The sequence below is a fragment of the Myotis myotis genome, unplaced genomic scaffold (assembly GCF_014108235.1).
Source record: "Myotis myotis isolate mMyoMyo1 unplaced genomic scaffold, mMyoMyo1.p scaffold_m19_p_1, whole genome shotgun sequence".
NCBI classification, from domain to species: Eukaryota; Metazoa; Chordata; class Mammalia; order Chiroptera; family Vespertilionidae; genus Myotis; species Myotis myotis.
The window spans coordinates 88,272,614-88,295,974 of record NW_023416313.1 but is presented as its reverse complement, the minus strand read 5'-3'; the positions used below and the strand labels follow the sequence as shown (position 1 = coordinate 88,295,974).

General features: G+C 43.6%; 1 protein-coding gene across 1 annotated transcript in view; it reads left to right on the top strand.

Annotated features, from left to right (window-relative positions):
• ARHGEF38 (Rho guanine nucleotide exchange factor 38) overlaps positions 1-23,361 on the top strand; it is a 148,792-nt gene that overhangs the window by 46,328 nt on the left and 79,103 nt on the right. Inside the window, exon 2 of the mRNA XM_036311425.1 lies at positions 7,783-7,973. Within this exon, the coding sequence (XP_036167318.1) occupies positions 7,783-7,973 (191 nt within the window). The remainder of the gene's footprint in view (positions 1-7,782; positions 7,974-23,361) is intronic.

The window sequence follows — 23,361 nt, the reverse complement described above, 5'->3', positions numbered from 1 at the left end:
AACTTTTGGCCTCAGTTATACTTTAGTTTTTGACAGTCTTTTAGTTTATGCTAACTACTGGAAAATATGTGTTTATAAAGCTCTATATTTTCTTCTTTTCCAAATGCTTAGTTCCTCTGTTGCTTTATCTTGGGAAAAATATGTATAGCAGATTGTTGCTTTGGGTGATGCAGGATGATAATATCCATGTGTTGCCAATCTATCTCTATATATAAAAGGCTAAGCATTCGTCTGACTGGTAGTTATGATGCACACTGACCACCAGGGAGCAGATGCTCAACGCAGGAGCTGCCATGACGCGCACTGGCCATTTAAAAATAAATGGCACCACGGACTTGGCGCCGACGACACAGGCCCCGCCACTACCCCCCCCAAGTGACCAAATCACAGCCAATGCTGTCAAGACCCTATGGCACAAAATGCAGTCCACAGCCCAGCCCAGCCTGGAAATGGTCACTGTGGGCACCGGGTAATGAAGTCATGTAGCAACTCCTGGCTTCCTCTCCCTAGTGCAGTGATGGTGAACCTTTTGAGCTCGGCGTGTCAGCATTTTGAAAAACCCTAACTTAACTCTGGTGCCATGTCACATATAGAAATTTGTTGATATTTGCAACCACAGTAAAACAAAGATTTATATTTTTGATATTTATTTTATATATTTAAATGCCATTTAACAAAGAAGAATCAACCAAAAAAATGAGTTCGCGTGTCACCTCTGACACGTGTGTCATAGGTTCGCCATCACTGCCCTAGTGACTAACCTCCTTGGAGTTTCTTCAACCCAGGAACTCAACTTGATTTATAGCCAGGTGCAAACATTTTACAGCTTAACCAAATGTTTGTGAAGTGTTTTCCCATGCCTCATCTCATTTGATCCTCACAGAAGTCCTGGAGTAGGTACATAGGAGACTCAATAGAATCCTATTTCCTTTTCATTAGCAAGATGCAAATAGTGATATTAAAATATTTATTCTAATTCATTTCCTTTCAATGTGCATGAATCCATGCACCTGGACACTAGTGGTTTTATAAATGAAAACATAGTATAACTAAAAGATAAAAGTTTTAAAGGTAGAGAGGATCTTATAAAAATAAAACCTGTGCCCATAATGCATTGCAGTGTTTGTTGGCTTAAGAAATGCCAACATAAAATGTATTCAGAGACATGACCATAAATGATGCAAGTCAAGTCTTTGTTCCTGCAATAAACTTGTTAAAAGAACAAAGATATTTTGTTTGCTCAACTCTAAATTCTCTGAAAAGGTTTTCAGACCTGAGGGGAGAAGTTTCTGAAGTTGAATATCATGACCACACTTTACTTCTGCCACTATGGCCCCACAATTGTACCTGAACAAGTTGTTGAGCAGTATTAGAAAATCTAAGCAAATTTAAATTGATAAAATCTGATGTAGTACATTTTAAAGGGTAGCAAGGGGAAATCTGTGAAATGAATTAAATTGAAATAGTAATTGAGCCCTATATTCATAACTAAAAGGAACCTGATAATGTATTCAGGGAATATTTATTTCCCAAAGATCAGGAGAGACTCCCTTTTCTCTGCTAGGCCCACAAATAATTGATAGATGTTTTTCATAAGGCACAGCAGGTTTAGAACTTAGAAAAGCAGACATTGGTCAGAGCAGTATTTCAACAGTGTCTCTTTTATTTTTAAGGTAATATTAACTATGCATTGGATACTGTGCACACTGATTTGTCAGGTCTGTACCAGTGAGTTGTTTTTTTCTTTCTGTGAGCTACTTCTTATATCCCAGGGGAGAAAAAGTCACACACGTCACTTCCCCTCTGCCCTGTCTCCCAACCTCCACTTATTTATTTACTTATTTACTTTGGTATAGCAAAGGTGGAGATTTATTGAAGAACAAGAACAGACTCCCACGTGGGAAAGGGGAAGGATCCCACAGCACAGACTTCCACATGGGGAGGGAGAAAGAGTCCCACCAACTTCCTGTTTCCATGGTTTATAAAGGCTGCAGGCCTTGATATCCCCTCTGATTGGTCAATATTCCCTTTGATTTGGTTGCTATGGTAACTCCTGAGGCCCCCTCACTCATTGTCCTCTAGGCTTTCTTCCTCCTTTATGTTATAAATATAGACCTTTTGGCTACTCCCAGTTCCTTTGTCTTATGTAAATATAACTATTGCCTCTCCCTTGTCTTATGGAAATGTAACTGTGTCTGGCTCCCTTGTGTTATGGAAATGTACCTTTTCCCAGCTCTATTGTCTTATGGAAATGGAACTTCTCCCAGTCTGTAGCCCTGTGTGTTTTTTCATGGACCCCCAATTCTAAAAATTCCCTAAACCTGCCTATATCCCCCGAAATTCCTATTTCAGTCCCCCTTCCGATTAGGAAACCCCAACTGCCGTTGGAGACAGGGGACGCCCAGTCTTTCTGTCTGCTTCCTGCTGGCAAAGGGGTCATAGTTGGGATGATAGGCAGGGTTCCATCGGTCTAAGGGTCCACGGAAGACGGCCGTTCCATGTGGAGGACCAGTTGTAGCTTTAGGGCTTCTAAATGGGAGGATATGAAACATACCAAAGGTAAACAGGCAATGGTTAAAGATGAGTAATAGCCCTAGCCAGTTTGGCTCAGTGGATAGAGCCATCAGCCTGCGGGCTGAAGGGTTCTGAGTTCAATTCTGGTCAAGGGCACATGCCTGGGTTGTGGGCTCAAGCCCCAGTAGGGGGCATGCAGGAGGCAGCCAATCAATGATTCCCTCTCATCATTGATGTTTCTATCTTTCCTTCTCCCTTCCTCTCTGAAATCAATTTTAAAAAATTATAATTAAAAAAAGATGAGTAATTAAAAAACAGTATAAACCAAGGTTTAAGAAGAGGAGCTAGCTAATAGAGATGGTATTATATCTTTAATTGATGCCCAGACTTCCTTTTAGCAAAGCTGCTTGCAGCAAGAAGTGTCATTCATGGCACAGACTTTGCCCTGCTCAGTCAAGGGCTTCTCTGTGAATAAAAATCTGTGGAGGCTTGAGAAGTGGTTCCAGTCTGGTTGTTGGTGGTGGTAGCATAAGTTGTCCTCTAGACTAAGACTTAGTATATTTTACTTTGAAAGAGATGTGGGAGATATATGTCTAATTGAGATTATTTGACCCTGAACTGGGCTGCTTATAACATACTTAGTAGTTAGGGATTTGGAGCCAGAATGGCTGGAAAATTTGCTACATTGAGGATACAAAAAGGAGCTATAAGTAGGAGCATCTTAAGGTGTTTCTGGGCCCCAGCAAGGGCAGAGAAGGCCTCCTCTGGGAACCAGCCTAGGCTTCCGGTGACACTTATAAAAAGACAGAATAAGAATTATTAAAAAGTGAAAACACTGTTTATTTAGAAATACCAGAGTATGTTGCTTATCTGGCACTCATTGACTCCCCAGGGTCCCTTCGAAAGAGAAGTTTCGGGTCCTCTAGAGCAGTGCTTCTCAACCTTGGCTGCCCATTAGAATCACCTGGGAATCTTTTTAAAATCCTGATTTCTGGGCCTCATCCTCTGGAAATTCTGTTTCTTTGTTATGAGGTGGGGCCACAACATTGGTAACAAAGAAACAGAATTTCCGGAGGGTGAGGCCCAGAAATCAGGATTTTAAAAAGATTCCCAGGTGTTTCTAATGTGCAGCCAAGGTTGAGAACCATTGCTCTAGAGCAGCGGTTCTCAACCTGTGGGTCACGACCCCTTTGGCGTTCAAACGGCCCTTTCACAGGGGTCGCCTAAGACCATCCTGCATATCAGATATTTCCATTACGATTCATAACAGTAGCAACATTACAGTTATGGAGCAGGAACGAAAATAATTTTACGGTTGGGTCACAACACGAGGAACTGTATTTAAAGGGCCAGAAGGTTGAGAACCACTGCTCTAGAGGCTCACACGAATGGGAATCTGGTGATTCAGTTGAGGGTAATACAGCTTCATCGTCCTCCTGGGCTGGTGTCCAAAGCTTTACTTGAGACAGATAGATCCAGGAGTCGACTCCACTGACCTTGATTGCAGTGGGGGTGGACACAATGATGGGATAGGGACCCTCCCATCGTGGTTTCATAGCGGTGGAGAGAGTCGGTAAAGCCTTAATGAGTACCTGATCTCCAGGTGTTAGCCAACCTCCACCCTTTCAGAAGAAACAGACAAAAGGAGGCTCACAGAGGAGGTCATGTGATGTATACAGCCTGCTCACCGCAGGTCCCCTCGCCAGTGACCTGCCTTCCTCTGTTATATGCAAAATAATTAATAATAATGACACCTGACTATAACTTTTTCTTTCAAATTTGGGGTGCTGAGAAGCAGGCTTCTTCTATTCTCCAATAAAAATACTATAAATTAGCAAGCATCCAAAAATGCTCATAACATAAAGTAAGATACGCAGGCTGCAGAACTCCTCATGCATCCGTTTTCTGTCTTTGTATAGATCCTCTCTTCTTTTAGAGCTCAGGCAGATTACTTCCCTGGCACTGAATGGCCCGTCTTGTAAAACTCAGAGAGCATCTGTCAAATCCATTTTCTTTCCTGATGAAGAAAGATAGCTACCGGGCAAATGGTCTAGAAGCATGTTTACCTGAAAGTCAGGATTGGCCAAAGATCAACTAGTGCAGCTGCCAACGACCGCTGGAATTACCTTCACACCATTCTCCACAAGTGCTTGATTATGGAGCTACTGCCAGAACACCTGAAAAATTAGTGGGCCAGAAAGAGGTGTATTTGCGACTTTTGGAGTGCCTCTTCGCATCTTTGGACAGTCCTTTTGCATGGAACTATTAACTCCTCTACTATAAATTTTCTCCAGTTTTCTTAGCTTCATTTCTGCAGTCATCCAAGACAATATCCTCTCTTCCCATACATCGTGACCTGTGCACTTTTGTTTTTCCATCCTGAGTCTGTGTGAAGCCTTTGGCAAAGCTCTACATCCTCAGGAAGTGATGTCAGCATCAAAGATGTCTAACGTATCAGTTACTAAAATCACATTAGCTTGAAAAGAAATGAAATTACTTCTGCAACTGCAGAGACTAAGATAAAAAATTAAGTTTGTGATGACCTCGAGCTTGAAGCAAATTCATTTACACACACACACACATACACACACACATACACACACACACACACATACACACACACACACACCTGCCCTGCTTTCTATCCTTGCTCTGATTTCATTTGTAATCTAGTTTGTGGCTTCCAAAATTTTATGTTACTGTGTGGAGCACATCCTTGAAAATATTTTGCTTTCTTACATTGTAGTTTATATAAGACCTTGGGTATATGTGAGGCTGCCCATTAATTGCAATAGCCCTTCAGTCATTTTTTAATTAAAATGTTCTGTTTTGCAGTTCAAGAATTTTGAGATAACATCATATTGAAGAAAAGCCATACAAAAAAATCTTAGCTGATATTTATTTAATCCACCACTATCTCACTCTCATGGATTCTGATTGTGAATTGAAAGAAAAATCCCACTCATGTGCAATTGTTTTCCATTTTAGTAAAGTTTGCATACTATCCATTTATATTTGGGAGCAATTAGTTTTAATAATAATAGCAACAAACAAAAGTGGAAGGTGTTCCACTTACCAGTTAAAAATTCTCTCTTGATTTAAAAACAAATGTGTCATTAATCAGCAGGAATATACAAATTAAAACCATAAGGAGATATGACTTTACACCTTTCAGAATTGCCATTATATATATATATATATATATATATATATATATATATATATATATATAAAAGAAAACCCCAAAGAATAAATGTTGGTGAGGATGTGGAGACTAGAGAACCCTGGTGCACTGTTGGTGAGATTGGAAACTGGTGCAACCACTATGGAAAACAGTATGTAGGTTCCTCAAAAAATTAAAAATAGAACTACCATATGATCTAGCAATCCCACTTCTAGGAATTTATTCAAAGAAATAGAAAATACTAATTTGAAAAGATATAGCATTCCTAGACATTTTGCAGTATTATTTACAACAGCCAAGCTATGGAAGCATTCTAGCTGTCCATTGACAGATGAATGGATAAAAATGATACTATATATAACAAACTGTTACTCAGCCATAAAAAAGAATGAAATATTGCCATTGGTGTCAATATGGATGGACTTAGAAGGTATTATACTAAGTGAAATAAATCAGGCAGAGAAAGACAAATACTGTATAATTTCACTTATACATGGAATCTAAAAAAAATAAACAAAACAAAAACAAACTCAGATACAGAGAAAAAACTGATGGTTTAGCCGGTTAGAAATGGGAAGGGTTTGGAGTTGGCAAAAGGTGAAGGGGCTTATGGAAGTACAAACTGCCATTATACAATAAGTCACAGATGTAATGTACAAGGTAGGGAATCTATAAAAATAAACGTATAATATGCAAATAGACTGAACAACTGAACAGCAGAATGAATGTCTGGACGACCTTCTGGATGACCACACTATGACACGCACTGGCACCAGGCCAGCCAAGGCGGGTGCAATGGGATTGGTTGGGGGGCCTGTCATCACCCACGATTGCCCCATAAAGGGAGGCCCAGGCCACCCTCTGCGGGGTGATTGATGGGAAGGGGTCTGCAATTGCCTCAAAGAGAGAGGCCCAGGCCACCCTCTGTGGGGTGATCTATCAGGGGGCTCCGTGGAACTGGGAAACTGGGGGTGTCTGGCGGCAGATGCGGGCTGCACTAGGCCAAGGCAGGTGTGGGCAGGGGCGGAGCCACAAGGTAGCAGGCGTCACTAGGCAGCCAGGGCTTTGAAGGCCTACCCTTGCATGAATTTCATGCATTGGGCCTCTAGTATCCTATATAATAAAAGGCCAAAGACCATAATGGCATCACAATCATAACCACCGTTAGACCAGAACCACCACGGTCCCTCGCTGGGCTGGCCCCACCCCCCAGCAAGCGGTTAGGGGTGATTCTGCAGGCAGAGTGGTTAGGAATGATCAGTTAGACAGACCAGCGGTTAGGGGTGATCAGGTAGGCAGGCCAGTGGTTAGGGGTGGTCAGGTAGGCAGACGGCCCCTCGCAGGGCTGGCCCTGCCCCCCAGCAAACAGTTAAGGGTGATCAGGTAGGCAGGCAGAGGTGGTTAGGGGCAATCAGGCAGGCAGGCAGAGGGGTTAGGGGCGATCAAGCAGGCAAGCATGTGAGTGGTTAGGAGCCAGTGGTCCCAGATTATAAGAGGGATCCTGGATTGGAGAGGGTGCAGGCCAGGCTGAGGCACACCCCCTGCCCCCATGCACGAATTTCATGCACCAGGCCTCTAGTAGTTAATAATATCATAATAACTATTATAACATGGTTACTTGACTTATTGAGACAATCACCTTGCAAGGTATATTTACATCTAATCACTGTGTTATCAGTACACCTGAAACTAATATAATATTACATGCCAACAATAATTAAAAATAAATTTTAAATAAAGCAAATGTGTCCAGAAACAGTTCTGAACTGTATTTTTATACATTTTACCTCTAGCCTGAAGACCATTTTATACCATAGATAGTAGCAATTAGATATTTTAAAGACAAACTATGGCAGTTAACTACTTTATCAAAAGTAGTCTATTCTCATATCCCTTCATGCTCACATTTTCCTAGGATTCTGACTTTGGGGGAACCAGCACACATCATCACTTTCTAAGAACACACCTTGACGACACCCTAAGCATTTTTCCTTGCTAACAATATGCCTGCAGTGGCTTGTTTGTAGTGAGGGAATAAGAAACCCCCGCAGAATGCCTCACATGTTCATGTTTCCACTGAACAGAAAAGATGAGTCCACAGGCCGGGCGTGCGGCGGAGACCCTGACTCAGGAGGAGGAAGAGGAGCATCAGAAGCAGAGGATGATGGTGAGGCGTTCCAAAATCATCGAGGAGCTGGTACAGACGGAAAGGGACTATCTCAAGGACCTAGAGCTGTGCATTAAGGAAGTGGTTCAGCCCTTGAGAAATAAACAGGTAAATGCAACTTTGAACCCCACCAGCCGTCCTAAATAGGATCACCAGCTCCAGAAAATCAAAGCACCCACCTTTATCAGTGGTAGCTTCTGCCGCAGTGAGGCGGGTGGGGTGGGGAGGATGGCGGGCCTTTTCCCCTGGGTCCCCAGGTTTGGGTAGGCGGACGGTATCTTTCTTTCTTCCTTTCTTTCTTTCTTTCTTTCTTTCTTTCTTTCTTTCTTTCTTTCTTTCTTTCTTTCTTTCTTTCTTTCCTTCGTTCTTCTTTCTTTCTCCTTTCTTCTTTCTTTCTTCTTTCTTTCTTTCTTTCTTTCTTTCTTTCTTCTTTCTTCTTTCTTTTCTTCGTTCTTCTTTCTTTCTTTCTTTCTTTCTTTCTTTCTTTCTTTCTTTCTTTCTTTCTTTCTTTCTTTCTTTCTTTCTTTCTTTCTTTCTTTACCTCACTCAAGAATATTTTTCCATTGATTTTTAGAGATAGTGGAAAGAGAGGGGGGAAGGACACAGAGAAACAGGGATGTGAGAGAAACGTATCGATTGGTATGCAACCTCTATACCTGCTTGCCCTTGCGGGAATCAAACCCGGACCTTTGGGTCTGCAGGCTGACGCTCTATCCTTTGAACCAAACTGGCTATGTCTGGAAATTTCTTACTGGATCCATAAGAGTGGAATAACATTCAAAGTCATGATAAAAATTTGCTCTCTAGTTCCATTGCTAAGTATATCAAATAATTTTTGGTGTGTTGTCTTTTATTTAATACTAGAGGCCCAGTGCACAAAAATTTGTGCACTTGGGTGGGGGGGGTCCCTCAGCCCAGCCCGTGCCCTCTCGCAGTCTGGGACACACCTTGGGAGATAACGCCCTGCTGGCTTAGGCCTGCTCCCGGGTGGCAGAGGGCAGGCCCAATCCCTAGGTGCAGCCCCTGGTCGGGCTCAGAGCAGGGCCGATTGGGGGGTTGGGGCACCGCCCCCATCACACTCAAGGCAGGGTCGCCCCGTCACTCACAGAGCAGGGCCCATCAGGGGGGTTGGGACTCCGTACCCTGTCACGCACAGAGCAGGGTCGATCAGGGGGTTAGGGAGCTCCCCACTGTCACACACAGAGCAGGGCCCATCAGGGGGTTGGGGAGCTCCCCCCGTCACTCACAGAGTAGGGCCGATAGGGGAGTTGAGGTGCCGCACCCTGTCACACTCAGGGCACGGCCAATGGGGAGGTTATGGCTCTACCCCGTCACACACAGAGCAGGGCCGTGGAGGGGGGGGCGTTGGGGCGCCACACCCTGTCACACACAGAGTCACAGGGCGATCAGGGGTTTGGGGAGCTCCCCCCTATCAGGCACAGAGCAGGGCTGATCAGGGGGTTGGTGCGCCTTCCCCTGTCACAAACAGAGCAGGGCGGATAGGGAGGTTGTAGCCCCACCTCCTGTCACACACAGAGCCGCAGGGCGATCAGGGGGTTTGGGCGCTCCCCCCTGTCATGCTGATGCTGGTGCTGGGAGGCATATTACCCTTTTACTATATAGGATAGAGGCCAGGTGCACGGGTGGGGGCCAGCTGGTTTGCCCTGAAGGATGTCCTGGATCAGGGTGAGGGTACCCACTGGGGTGCCTGGCCAGCCTGGATGAGGGGATGATGGCTGTTTGCAGCTGGTCACACACCCTTCAGGGTGGGGGTCCCCACTGGAGTGCCTGGCCAGTCTGGGTGAGGGGCTGAGGGTTGTTTTCAGGCTGGCAGGTGACTGAAGCTCCCAACCGCTCCTTTTTTTCTTTTTTCTTTTTTTTAATTCTGGGCCACCTTTAGCTCTGAAGCTTGGCTCCAGCTCTAAGGCCTCTGCTGCTGAAAGCAGGTATCTGGTTTGTTTGGGTTCTATAATCGAGACACTGTTTCAACTCCAGCTCTGAAATCCTGGCTGGCTGAAAGCAGGTTTCTGGGGTTTTGTTTAGCTTCTATATTTGTAACAATGTTGCAAGCTCAGAGGCCAGCAAGGCAGGTGGGGAACTTTGCAAGCCTCCATCACTGAAGCAAGCAAGCCTCATGTTCGTTTCAAGCTGCCTGGCTGCCGGCCGCCATCTTGGCTGACAGTTAATTTGCATATCGCCCTGAATAGCCAATGGGAAGGGTAGCGGACGTACAGCTAATTACCATGTTTCTCTTTTATTAGATAGGATAAACTAGCTGCATGTGATGTAACTTCTATTCTGGCCGATATTAATGCTTATCAACAATGTTTTCATTTATATATCTCTTAAAATACTAATTTTAAATGTACATGGCATCAGACTCTACTACTGCCTACCCTCCCTATGTTGCAGTCCCACCAGCCACTTCTGTTCTTTGAAAAATTTAGAACGTAGCCCACTGTTCTCTCCCCTCCCCTCCCCTCCCCTCTTCTTCACTCCTCTCCTCTTCTCTCCCCCTCCCCAATAATGCAGACATAAATTTGAGTTGATTTTAATATTCAGGCAAGTGTTCCACATAGCCTCCAAGCCTCTCACTCAGTACCTTGCCTTGCTCATGCCCAGTCATCTTTCCTCAAACCTATCTCACTCTGGAGACATACCCCAGAACTGCCATTACCAATAACTTCATCTTCTGAATTTCAGGCTTACGGTTTTCCAACCCTCACATTCTCGCTCACAGCCCACTCCCACTGGAACTCTCTGAAAAATGTTTGATGCCACCAGGATCTCCAAGCTATTGATCTGACCACCACCTTCCTTTTCACTAAACCAAGCTCACACTTGGTTTAGTTTTCATGAGTCCTTCAGTATAATTACTCCTGGCCGATGAACTCAATTCCCTTTTGTCTTTCTCTTTACATTTACATGTCTGAAAAACACTTCATGAAGGTCATTTTTTCTGCCTACTTCACATTATTACCCACACATTTGAACCAATCTCTTAAAATTCATGGCCATTTTCTTCAAGTGAGGCCTCTGGTACGTCTCTGAAAGGATTCTTTCACATCTTCTTTCTCCTTATACCTCACTCTCCCTTATCTCCTAACTCTCAGTTAACATCCTTTCCCATCATTTTATTGAGAAAATAGACACAATCAGCAAATGCACACACCCTCAGCACCAAATCTACCAACCTACCTGAATCTCTAGCCACATAACTTGGCTAGTGGTTCCTGCTTCCCATTAAAGATAACCTCTCTCCTAACCCAGTGGACCTATCACCTCGGGCTTCCTCTAGGACAGTGGTTCTCAACCTTCCTAATGCCGAGACTCTTTAATACAGTTCCTCATGTTGTGGTGACCCCCAATTTCATTGTTACAAATTGAACATAATTAAAGAATAGTGATTAATCACAAAAACAATATGTAATTATATATGTGTTTTCTGATGGTCTTAGGCAACCCCTGTGAAAGGGTCATTCGACCCCCAAAGGGGTCGCGACCCACAGGTTGAGAACCGCTGCTCTAGGCTTTCATGCCTGCAGTGTCCTTTCTCCCCTGCATCATGGCCTTTACCCTCGCTATTGGATCTTTTTCATCTTCATTATCTTCTATCATAAAAACAAAAACATAAAAGAATTGTCTGTCTTTTCCCTTTATTTCTTTCTCTTTTAACTTGCATATAAAATATTTAATATATATAAAAGCATATGTGACTAAGATGTGTTTATTTCAAAGTAAGCACATTTTACCAAAAATTTGTCCCTGTGATGAATCAATGATCAGTATAAAAAAAGACTAAATATATATAAGGAAAATATTTCTTTTGATTCATAATCTGTTTTTGTAGCAAATTGAATAAGGAGTTTATTTAGTATAAAAACGTTCTCAATTTTAAACCACCTACTACACAGGTGAGTTAAACTGGCCCCATCGATATAAATGCCATTGCTGAGCTGTGCTCTTACAGATGCTCTCTCATTTTTGTTTTTGTTGTTTTTCTATTTTTTGCTTCCTACATAACTCATAAGCAATCCTCAGAATTGGTGTTTCGGACCATGTAAAATAAAACGTTACCATTGTGATGACATGTAGTTTATTTAGCATGTTTGACTTCTGCTCTCAGTGCTTTGATTTATAGTTCTCAGAATTCTAACTTATGTTTCCTTTGTTATTCTATTAAGATTGTCTATATCTTGTTGATTTGTCATATCTGACACTTCTCTCTGCTTGGCTTTCTCCCAATACTCTGTCGTCCTCATTGCAGAATTAGTTTCAGTCTAGTAGTCTATTTGTCCCCATCCACTAATGTTGTAATAGCAATTATTTTAAGGTTTCTCAGAGTTCTCACCTCACATCCACTTTCCCCCCACTTCTTCATGCTCTTAACCTTTGATTAAGTAAATAAGGGCTCAGAAACTCACATGACTGTTATAAACATTTATACGAGTGCTGAGGTAGTTAATTGATGCCACCAGATCATGAACTTGACCAGCTTTAAAATGTTCATTAGCTCCTTCATGTCCTCACTTCCCTCCTAACTGTTTAAATACCATGGCCTTTGCACATCGGCCACCTGTCATCAGTTAGTGTCAACATATATAAATTAACACATACAGTTGTCATGTAACCATGGGAATAATCTGCAAACCATGCTTCGCTAAACCCGAGACAACGTAAGCAAATATTTTACATGCATAGGTTAGGCTGGGAGAGAGGTTGGAAGTCATCTGATCTGTGCCTTTTCTCTGTGCCTGGCCTTTCTGTTGTTGAGAAGACTGTCTCAACCCATTGTGTTGCCTCCATATCTTTTCACTCCCAGAAGAAACAAATCCATTTGTGCAGGTGAAAGTTAGAAGATGGAAGCTGAAAACTGAGAAAAGCACTGAGCTTATCTGAGTGAGCCTGCATGAAGGGATCAGTGTTCAAATAAATGTCTAGACTCAATGCTTGACTGATAACTGTTCTGTTACAAACCCTAATCTTAATTCAAGGTTTTCTATAAACAAACCTTCACCTAACTGAAAGCAGGGCCAAGCTCGGCAGTTACAACATCTTTAATAGCAGCATTGTGAGACGTTTTGCAAAGAAGGCAAAAGTTTTCCACCATAGTCAGTGTTGAAACATTTAGTGGGAAAACAGGTTCTAGTTATTTGTTATCTGAACAGGGCAATAAGAGAGACTACATTTTTGGCAGGAAGTCAAAATAAACAAAAATCATATCAATCTGACAATGGAAAGGGGTTTTATGTGTAAGGAAAGGACCAAAAGCTGATTGAAAAAAAAATAGAGGAATTGGAATTTAAATACATGTGGGGTTTTTTTCTTTCTTTTAATTTTTTTTTAAATTTCTAAAATTCACATAGCACTAAAGTACCAAATATTTCAAGGAGTTGATAGGGCTTTATAGCTGCCCAATTTCCTTCTCCAGAGACAAACACCATTACCAGCTTCTTTTTACCCTTCCTAGTGTATTCTATGTATAAGTATATATGTTTAGATGCACATTTGGTAGATTTTTATTTATTTACTAGAGGCCTGGTGCACAAAATTCATTCACTCCCAGCCCAGCTCTCAGAGTCTCACTTCTCCATAAGAGAAATTCAGACAATGATATGTAATGGAATTCTGCTACTCCCCCTGAACAAAGGACAGAATTACAGTTAAGAAAGTTCACAGAAATACAAGATAAAAGAATCAAGACAGAAATATTACATCTAGTAATTATTAAAATATGCCCCGCTTTCATTTGTAGGCAGATACGTAGATAGATAAATCCAGCTTTTCAAAGCTGTTTATTAAAACTTTGCCTGCTTAACAAATAGAGAAAAACATGGGTGATCAAATATCTTCTGTCACGAATTTTAAAGTGTCACAGAAAAACCCTTGTCAGAACTGTCTTCTCTGGCTGTCAGCTTCACTAAAAGACTTTTACTATTGTCAGAAATAATAGTCATTCATTTTTGTTTAATTGACGACTATGCAATTTTTCCCTCTCATTTTTTTTTTCCCAATCACCCGGTTACTCCTTTAGGACTATTTTTTTTAAGTACTTTTAGGTTCACAATAAAGTTGAGGGGCAAGGTACAGAGATTTTCCATAGACTCTTTGTCCCCACACATGCATAGCCTCCCCTGTTATCAACATCCCCGCCAGTGTTAAGTTTGTTACAACGGATAAGCCTACGTTGACACATCATTATCACCAGAAGTCCATAGGTTCACTCTTGGTAGTATTCCTTCTGTGGGTTTTGACAAATATATCATAACATGTATCCATGGTCATGGTAGTTTCACACCCTAAAAATCCTTTGTGCTGCGCCTGTTCGTTCTTCCCTCCCCACCGACCCCTGGCAACCTCTGGTCTTTTCACTGTCACCATAGTTTGCCTTTTCTAGACTGTCATATAGTTGGAATTGTAGCCTTCTCAGAATGGCTTCTTTCACTCAGCATTATGCATTTAAGATGTTCTGTGTCTTTTCATGGATTGATAGCTCAGTTCCTTTTAGTGCTGAAAAATATTCCATTGTCTGGATGTACCACAATTTATTTATCCGTTTACCTACTGAAGGACAGCACGGTTGCTTCTAAGTTTTGGCAATTATGAATCAAGCTGCTATAAGCAGCCACATGCAGGTTTTTGTGGACATAAGCTCAGTTCATTTGGGTAAAAACCCAGGAGCACATTTGCTGGATCACATGTTAAGAGTATGTTGTTGTTGTTTTTAAAATGTATTTTTATTGACTTCAGAGAGGAAGGGATAGGGAGGGAGAGAAACATTAATGATGAGAGAGAATCATTGATCACCTGCCTCCTGCATGCCCCCACTGGGAATCGAATCGCGACCTCCTGGTTCAAAGGTTGACTGACGCTCAACCACTGAGCCATACTGCCGGGCAAGAGTATGTTTAGTTTTGTGAGAAGCTGTGAGACTGCTCTCCAAAGTGGCTGTATCGTTTTGCATTCCTACCAGCCATGAATGGACATTCTTGTTACTCCACATCCTTGTCAGCATTTGGTGTAGCCGGTGTTCTGGATTTGCGGCATTCTAGGTATATTGGTATTTTGTTGTTGTTTTAATTGGCATTTCTCGGATGACATTTTATGTATAAGGATAAAAACTTTTCTTCTCACTCTTTACCTGTTTACTCTCCAAAACTTTCTGATTAATTCCCTTCTTATTGTGATTGCCGAGAGGTATGTACTACATTTTTAGAATAAAGACATTCATTAGGTTGCTTCGAAGAAACTTTGTAGGTAATCTCCTGTGTATTCCCTTTCTCATGTGGTTGACAGAATACTAGAAATCTTTCTAGATTCTAAAACAAACCAGGAAAAAGCCAACTAAGTCCCTGTCTCCACTTCCACATTCTACTTACTCCAGCCTCTTCCCCTGTAGCCAGGACTTCACAGACTTCATGAGTGCAGAGATCAAAGCCAGACTGATGATATCAAAACAAAAGCTATTGCTGATACAGTTACCACCAGCGCATTAGCTAACACCTCTCTCCAAGTGTGTTTCTTCTGAGTCATTTGTTGTTCCCCATATCTCAATTATAGTTGGCAAGAGTTGCTTCAATTTCTCAGATTTTTCATTACTATAGTGACCAAAATTCCTATTGAGCTCTGCTTTTTTTTTCTGGGCAGCTTTGGCTGGAAGTTTGATTTAAATATTAAGTGTATAGTCTCCAGTCCTTTAAAACTACTGATTTTCGCCAAAACCGGTTTGGCTCAGTGGATAGAGCGTCGGCTTGCGGACTGAAGGGTCCCAGGTTCGATTCCGGTCAAGGGCATGTACCTGGGTTGCGGGCACATCCCCAGTGGGAGATGTGCAGGAGGCAGCTGATCGATGTTTCTCTCTCATCGATGTTTCTAACTCTCTATCTCTCTCCCTTCCTCTCTGTAAAAAATCAATAAAATATATTTAAAAAAAAAAAAAAACTACTGATTTTCATGGTTAGTAAGGTCTTATCACATTAAAGAGTCCCATGATCATACGGCAGGTTAGAACTCTATGCAGTTCTTATGTGTTGGAGGTTATAGTTGTAAAATGTTAAATTTAAAAAGAAAAATCACACAAGCAATGGTGCTTCCAATCACAATATCTTATTTCTAACTAACCTCTTTATTAAGTGCTGACACCAAACCATTGCGCATCACTTTCCCATTTCCCCTGAGAGGACATTTCTGTTTTGTCATCTTAGAAGACATGCAGTCTGCTGTTAAATTGGATTCACATTTAGTTGGGTATGGAAGTGATACGTCAATATTCTAGCGTGTGAAACTTCTATTTGTGAGTAGGAATCTCTTATCTTTGCTTGTTTAGAAAAACTCAGCTCAAAAAATAAGGGATCTCTTTCTTTTTTTTCCCTTTGTATTGCAGTTTTATGATGAAAACTCTCCTCTGTGTTGTTCTATTTATAAGGACCTCATATGTTCCATTTTAGAGCAACTTCAGTTTTCTCTAATTTTTATAATCTCTCTCTCTCTCACTATAGGCCCGGTGCATGAAATTCGTGCATGTGGGGGGCGGGGGGTGGGGGGGAAGGCCCCCTCAGCCCAGCTTACACCCTCTCCAAATCAGGACCCCTTGCAATCTCGGACCACTGGTTCCTAACCGCTCACCTGCCTGCCTGCTTGCCTGCCTGATCACCCCAAACCACTCTGCCTGCCTGATGCCCCTAACTGCTTCTCTGCCAGCCTGATTGTCCCTAACTGCTCTCCCCTGCTGGCCTAATAGCCCCTGACCACCTCTGGCTGCTGGCCTGATCACCCCTAACTGCACTCCCCTGCTGGCCTGATTGCCCCTAACCACGCTCCCCTGCCTGCCTGATCACCCCTAACTGCCTCTGCCTCGGCCCCCGCCACTGTGGCTTTGTCCGGAAGGACGTCCGGAAGACATCCAGTCTATCCAGTCTAATTAGCATATTGCTTTTTTATTAGTATAGATATAGTCCATATCAAAACTTGCTGGAACAAATGAGAAGATAAATGAGGTGTTGGATTGCCCAGAGTTGGAAAAGTGAAATGTCATATACAAAGCTATTTTAATATTCAGGATAGTTGTGCCTGTAGCCAACTTGTGCTTATCACTTCCTTCTTGGAACTGAGATGAATAAACCATTATTTTAATTTAGTTTTATTTGTGAAAATAAACAACAAATTTCAGTGGCTGCAATTATTTTAATGATGCCATAAACCTCTCTAATGGAATGGCAGCTTTCCTCAGCCTTAGAGCAACGTAGCTGTGCAGGGCCAGAAATCTCAGGCTCCAAAAAATAAATTCTGGGGCAGAAAGGAAGCACATATTGGGGAAACAGGTATTTTTTAATAAGCATTATTTATGGCACTTTAGCTACAGACAAGGTTCAAGATTGTATGAGTCAACTAATTAATTCATTGTTTGCCATTTAGAGTATATTAACACATGCGAAACTCACCCCTTGCCCTCAAAAGATTATGAATCTCTAGTTAGAGGTGGCAATGGAAAATGCAAAACAATAATTGTTAGAGCAGAAAATAAGTTCTAAAAGTAGAGTTCACAGAAGGGACAGATCACTTCCAGACAGATTAACTAGGCTATATTTCACGAGGAATGATATTTCAGTGGAACACGCAAATGAAAAGATTAAATGTTTGTCAAGTGTCTATTACATGAATGCCCTCTGCTGAATTCTGTGTGGGAATCAAGGAAATTTATGTCATAGTCCTCCCCTAGAAGAGTTTATAATCTGGTCAAGAAAATGACATGTAAACACATAAAAAGCCAAATAACAATCAAAGATATATTTCAAGGCAATGCTAGAAATGATGGTGACAGAAGGCAGTTCATGATTAGCTATGCTAATTAGTTATGCAGCAAACAATTGCCTGGCATTAGCAGAATGAGGTATTCACTTCCTGCCCTGTTAACAGCATTGGGAAGAACAGCTTTCTTCTCTGTCTTCCATGACTCCATATACACCTGGTTCCCCTCCAACAGATCTGACGGCTCCTACTCAGGCTCCTTCGCTAACTGGTTCTTATCTCTAAACACTCAAGTAGATCCGGGCTCAGTCTGTGGCCCTCTTCTCTCTTTTGTCTACTACATTCACTCGGTTGAGAATCTGATCTGCTTTCATGTCAGTGTGATTCTTTTTAAAATATCAGTCAGCCCTAGCTGGTTTGGCTCAGTGGATAGAGCGTCAGCATGCAGATGGAAAGGTTCTGGGTTCAATTCCCATCAAGTGCACATGCCAGGGTTGTGGGCTCAATTCCCAGTTGGGGGTGTGCAGGAAGCAGCCAACCAATGATTCTCTCTCATCATTGATGTTTCCTATCTCTCTTTCCCTCCCCCTTCCTCTCTGAAATCAACAAAAATATATTAAAATATATTTTCAGATCATGTCCTTCTTCCATTTCCTTCCAATGGCTTCTCATCTCACTGTGATTAAAACCTAACATTCTTATGATGATCTATGAGGTCCAGCATGAGCTGGCCTCTCCCTCTGTCTGACCTCACCTGGCCTTGTCAGTGTTCCATGAACAAGCCAGACACTGCTCATTCAAGACCTTTGCTCTGCTGTTTTCTTTACCTTGAATCCTCTGTCCCAAGAAGGACTTGCTCCTTCGCCTCCTTCAAGCCTTTACTCAGTGAAGCATTCCTTGATCACCTCACTCTATCTTATACTGGCTGGTAAGCAGATCCAGATAAAAGCATTGTAGAGCAAGTCATTATTTGAGAACTGATCCCCTGGAACAGGTGCAAAGAAATGGGGACATGAGACTGAGAAGGAAAGAAGACTGTATAGGGTGCATTCATGAGCAGATTACTCCTGTGACCTGAAGCTGATATCTCACTGGGAGCCCTAGGACACTATACAGAACATATCTCTGAGTAGTTCCTCATGAGGGGTATTCATCCCCAAATTCCCGTTAGACATTGGTTGAGGGATGCTCCAGAAGTGTTCATTCCTGAGACTCTAGACTGCCCTGTGTGTAGACAGGGTAGGCATCTGTGGTCAGAGAACACCTTTAAATAGAGAATCACATTTCTTGCAGTAGAAGGCCTTCAGTGTGCACAGGAACTTTTTTTTTTTTTAATATATTTTATTGATTTTTTACAGAGAGGAAGGGAGAAGGAGAAGGATAGAGAGTTAGAAACATCGATGAGAGAGAAACAGCTGCTTCCTGCACACTCCCTACTGGGGATATGCCCGCAACCAAGGTAGATGCCCCTGACCGGAATCGAACCTGGGACCCTTCAGTCCACAGGCCGATGCTCTATCCACTGAGCCAAACTGGTCAGGGTTGCACAGGAACTTTTAGTACCAAAGGGTTGGGGGTGAGCGCTCCCAGTGCTGTAGTTTCCCCCCAATTCCTTCTCCCCCCTTTCCTGCTGGTTATTATCTTTATCACATTTTCACCATATATTTACACTAGAGGCCCGGTGCACAAAAATTTGTGCACTCGGGGGGAAGGGGGGCCCCTCAGCCTGGCCTGTGCCCTCTTGCAGTCTGGGACCCCTCGGGAGATAACAACCTGCTGGCTTAGGCCTGCTCCCAGGTGGCAGAGGGCAGGCCCAATCCTAGGTGCAGCCCCTGGTCGGGCTCAGAGCAGGGCCGATTGGGGAGTTGGGGCGCCGCCCCCCATCATGCACAGAGCAGGGCGGATCGGGAGGTTGCGATGCCACCCCCATTCACGCTCAGGGTAGGGCCGATTGGCGGGTTGGGGCACCGCCCCCTGTCACACTCAAGGCAGGGTTGATGGGGAGGTTGTGGCACCACCCCCTGTCATGCACAGAGCAGGGCCCATCAGGGGGTTGAGGAGCTCCCCCCTGTCACTCAGAGAGTAGGGCCGATAGAGGAGTTGGGGCACCGCCCCCTGTCACACACAGAGCAGGGCGGATCAGGGGGTTGGGGCGCTGCCACTGTCACACTCAGGGCAGGGCCGATGGGGAGGTTATGGCTCTACCCCATCACACACAGAGCAGGGCCCGTGGGCGGGGGGGGGGGGGGGGGGTTGGGGCGCCGCACCCTGTTACACACAGAGCAGGGCCGATCAGGGGATTGGGGCGCCGCACCCTGTCACACACAGAGCTGCAGGGCAATCAGGGGGTTTGGGCGCTGTCCCCTGTCACGCTGATCCCGGTGCCGGGAGGCCTCTCGGCTCCGCTGATCCCGGTGCTGGGAGGCATATTACCCTTTTACTATATAGGATAGAGGCCTGGTGCATGGGTGGGGCTGGCTGGTTTGCCCTGAAGGGTGTTCTGGATCAGGGTGGGGGTCCCCACTGGGGTGCCTGGCCAGCCTGGGTGAGGGGATGATGGCTGTTTGCAGTTGGTCACACACCCTTCAGGGTGGGGGTCCCCACTGGGGTGCCTGGCCAGTCTGGGTGAGGGGCTGAGGGCTGTTTTCAGGCTGGCGGGTGACGGAAGCTCCCAACCGCTCCTTTTTTTCTTTTTCTTTTTTTAATTCTGGGCCAGCTTTAGCTCTGAGGCTCCAGCTCTTATGCCTCCGCTGCTAAAAGTAGGTAATCGAAACAATGTATAACTCCAGCTCTGACTCCAGTTCTGAGATCCCAGCTCACTGAAAGCTGGTTTCTGGGGTTTTCTTTTAGCTTCTATATTTGTTAAAATGTTTCAAACTGCAGGCTCAGAGGCCGGCAAGGCAGGTGGGGAACATTGGTTTCCTCCGTCACTGAAGCAAGCAAGCCTCATGTTCGTTTCAAGCTGCCTGGCTGCCGGCCGCCATCTTGGCTGACAGTTAATTTGCATATCTCCCTGATTAGCCAATGGGAAGGGTAGCGGTCGTACGCCAATGTTTCTCTTTTATTAGATTAGATACTATGGAATTTACTTATTTATCTCATTTACTTGTCTCCAATATGAAGCACAAAGTTTTGTCTCATTTTTTTTTACTGCTGTATCTCCAGTCCCCCAGCACCTACTACAGTGCCTGGAACATGAGCAGAAATAACTATCGACTGTTTACGAATGGTGGGTAAGTGGTCTGGGAAGTTCGGGAGAAGATATAGGCTTTGCCCCAGGTGAACACTGGTTAGGAAATGGCAGGGTCAGGACAGCAGTGCAAGAGGCCAAGAGCAGAGAGCCACAGGAGCCAATGTGGTGAGTGAGCTGGCGTGTGGCCAGCCTGAGAGCAAGCCATTCCTTTGGATGGGAGCAGATGGTTCTTATAATAATAAAACAATTGGAGTAAGGCAGGGTCTTGGCCAGACAAAACTGCCAGTATGGGGAATTTGGGGTCTTTTCTGTAGGCAACTGGGAGGAGCTGAATATTTTAACATCGTGTTGTAAGCTTACCTTTTACCCATAAAGCTTACCTTTTTGGAAAAATGAAAGTATTAGGCAAGCTAACTTGGGGAATAGGGAATGAAGATGCACTTAAAAGCCTTTTCAGAGGCACAAAGGGCAACTGGACAGTGTTTCATGGAGTACCAAAAAGGGCTCACTGAATGTTGGAGATTGTGAGGTTAAACTATCGGTGCCTGAGGTCAGGGTGACAGAGGAGTGAGCTAGACTGACCCTGAGATTTGCAGTCTGGAATTTGGTGGCACAGTTAATACATGGAATTTCCAATGACCTGCAACCCCCCCCCCCCCCACCTCGCTGCAGGACTCATTCTTGTTTCCATCATTCTGGGCATACCCTGTGACAGCCAAACTCGCTGCGTGTTGACTCTCTTCTGGAACACAGGTGACTTAAGGACACAGGGCTGGCTGGGTACCTTGGGTTCCTAACAAAGAGGTAGTTTCTCAAAAGTGAGAGAAGTGAGAAATTACAAGCAATTTAAACATGTGGGGACTGGCTCTGATTTCTAAAATCAACACTCACTCTTGCTTCCTTCCTCTCTCTGTGCGGTTCTTGGGATTCGGAATGTGGCAAATGCTACGAGGAGCACCCATGAACTTTATGGTGGGGAACTATAGTCAAACCTTGATTCTCGAATGTCATCCATCTCGAACAATTTGCTTCTCAACCTGACCTCCTTTTTCATGCTGATAGCTATCCAATCAGCCACATGTCTCTCAGGCGACAAAGGAATATGAGTCAGTTTACCACTGTTACAATTTCAGGATATTAATATTTTTGTGTTTTGTTTTGTTTTTGCTTTTGTTGCTGCTTGTTATTATTGTTAAATTTTCATTTTTTACTGTTCATTTTCTTTTCTTTTTGTTAAATTTTCATTTACATTTCATGTCCTTTTATTTTTAAAGTGTTTATAGTTAATACATTAGACATGTACTGTATTTGAGAAAGGCTAAAACAGGGAATCATTGGGGGTCTGGAATGAATGAATTGCACTTACATGATTTCTAATGGGAAAAAATGATTCGGTTTTCAAACAGCCTTCTGGAACGAATTAAGTTTGAGAAATGAGGTTCCACTGTGCTTTCTGCCTCTGGGTGAAAACTGTGGCAGGCCCATGACTGTTTTCCCTCTTACATAACAGACCTGAGACAGACAGTCTCATTTCACACATTAGAATGTCCGTCAGGTGTTAATTTGTGCTTTGGGAGGCCTGCTTCATGGGGAAACCTGCAGTGGGAGGAGGGAGTATGGGTGGCTTCTGCTGTTTCTCCTCCCGATGTTGCTCTTCTCATTCCTGGACACCAGGCCCAGCCAGTTGCGGACCCCGGGGAGGATGGGTGGGAGGCAAGTTAAGGGAGAGGGTTAGGTCCACTTGGACTGGTGTCATCATAGACAGGCTTTGCATTCTATGGGCCTTCCAGATGTAATCATGCTTCCCTGATGTGTGTGTGTGTGTGTGTGTGTGTGTGTGTGTGTGTGTGTGTGTAAATTTCCATGACAGTGGTGATGGAGGGTGGGACATTCTCTCCTGAAGGTCACTTGATCCCAACTGAATCTCTGTTCTAGATGGTGGCCTGTAACTCTCCTCAGCTCCTTGACATCAGGGTTTACCTCCCCATTCTGCCCTTCAATCCTGAAGGCAGAATCAGAGATGAGCTCACACCAGCTCCCTCCCGCATAGAGGCCATATCCGGTCCATGGGAAATATTCATGCATCATTTACCTCCAAACCCTGACGGAGTGCAAGTTCTTCCCAAGTTGGCCACCACTTTGTGACTGCCACAGTCCCCTTTAGGTTTCTCAGGCATGAGGTCTGCATAGGTGATGTTAAAACAGTTCACTAAGATTGGCTTTTTAAGTTCTACACGTGACAAAACATCTCATACTCACTTTGGAATTTGGTATTTTAAGAAATTGACACTCGAAGGGAAATTGAGGCAAGAAGTGTTTGGCTTTAACCTTCTGTTGTATTTTGACTCCCATTCTTGGAATCCAAGGAGATAGCCTGAGGAAGGAAACATGATATGCAGTAGCTGGGTATGTGCCGGGAGCACCAAGTTGCTGGAGATAAGTGTTGCTGGAGACAAGACCATGGAGACCGCAGGCTAGAAGTACCAACTTTATGCATCTGGGATGAAAAACTAGAGAAAATTTTAAGCAGAGTCATGATTAATCTAGACATGGTAA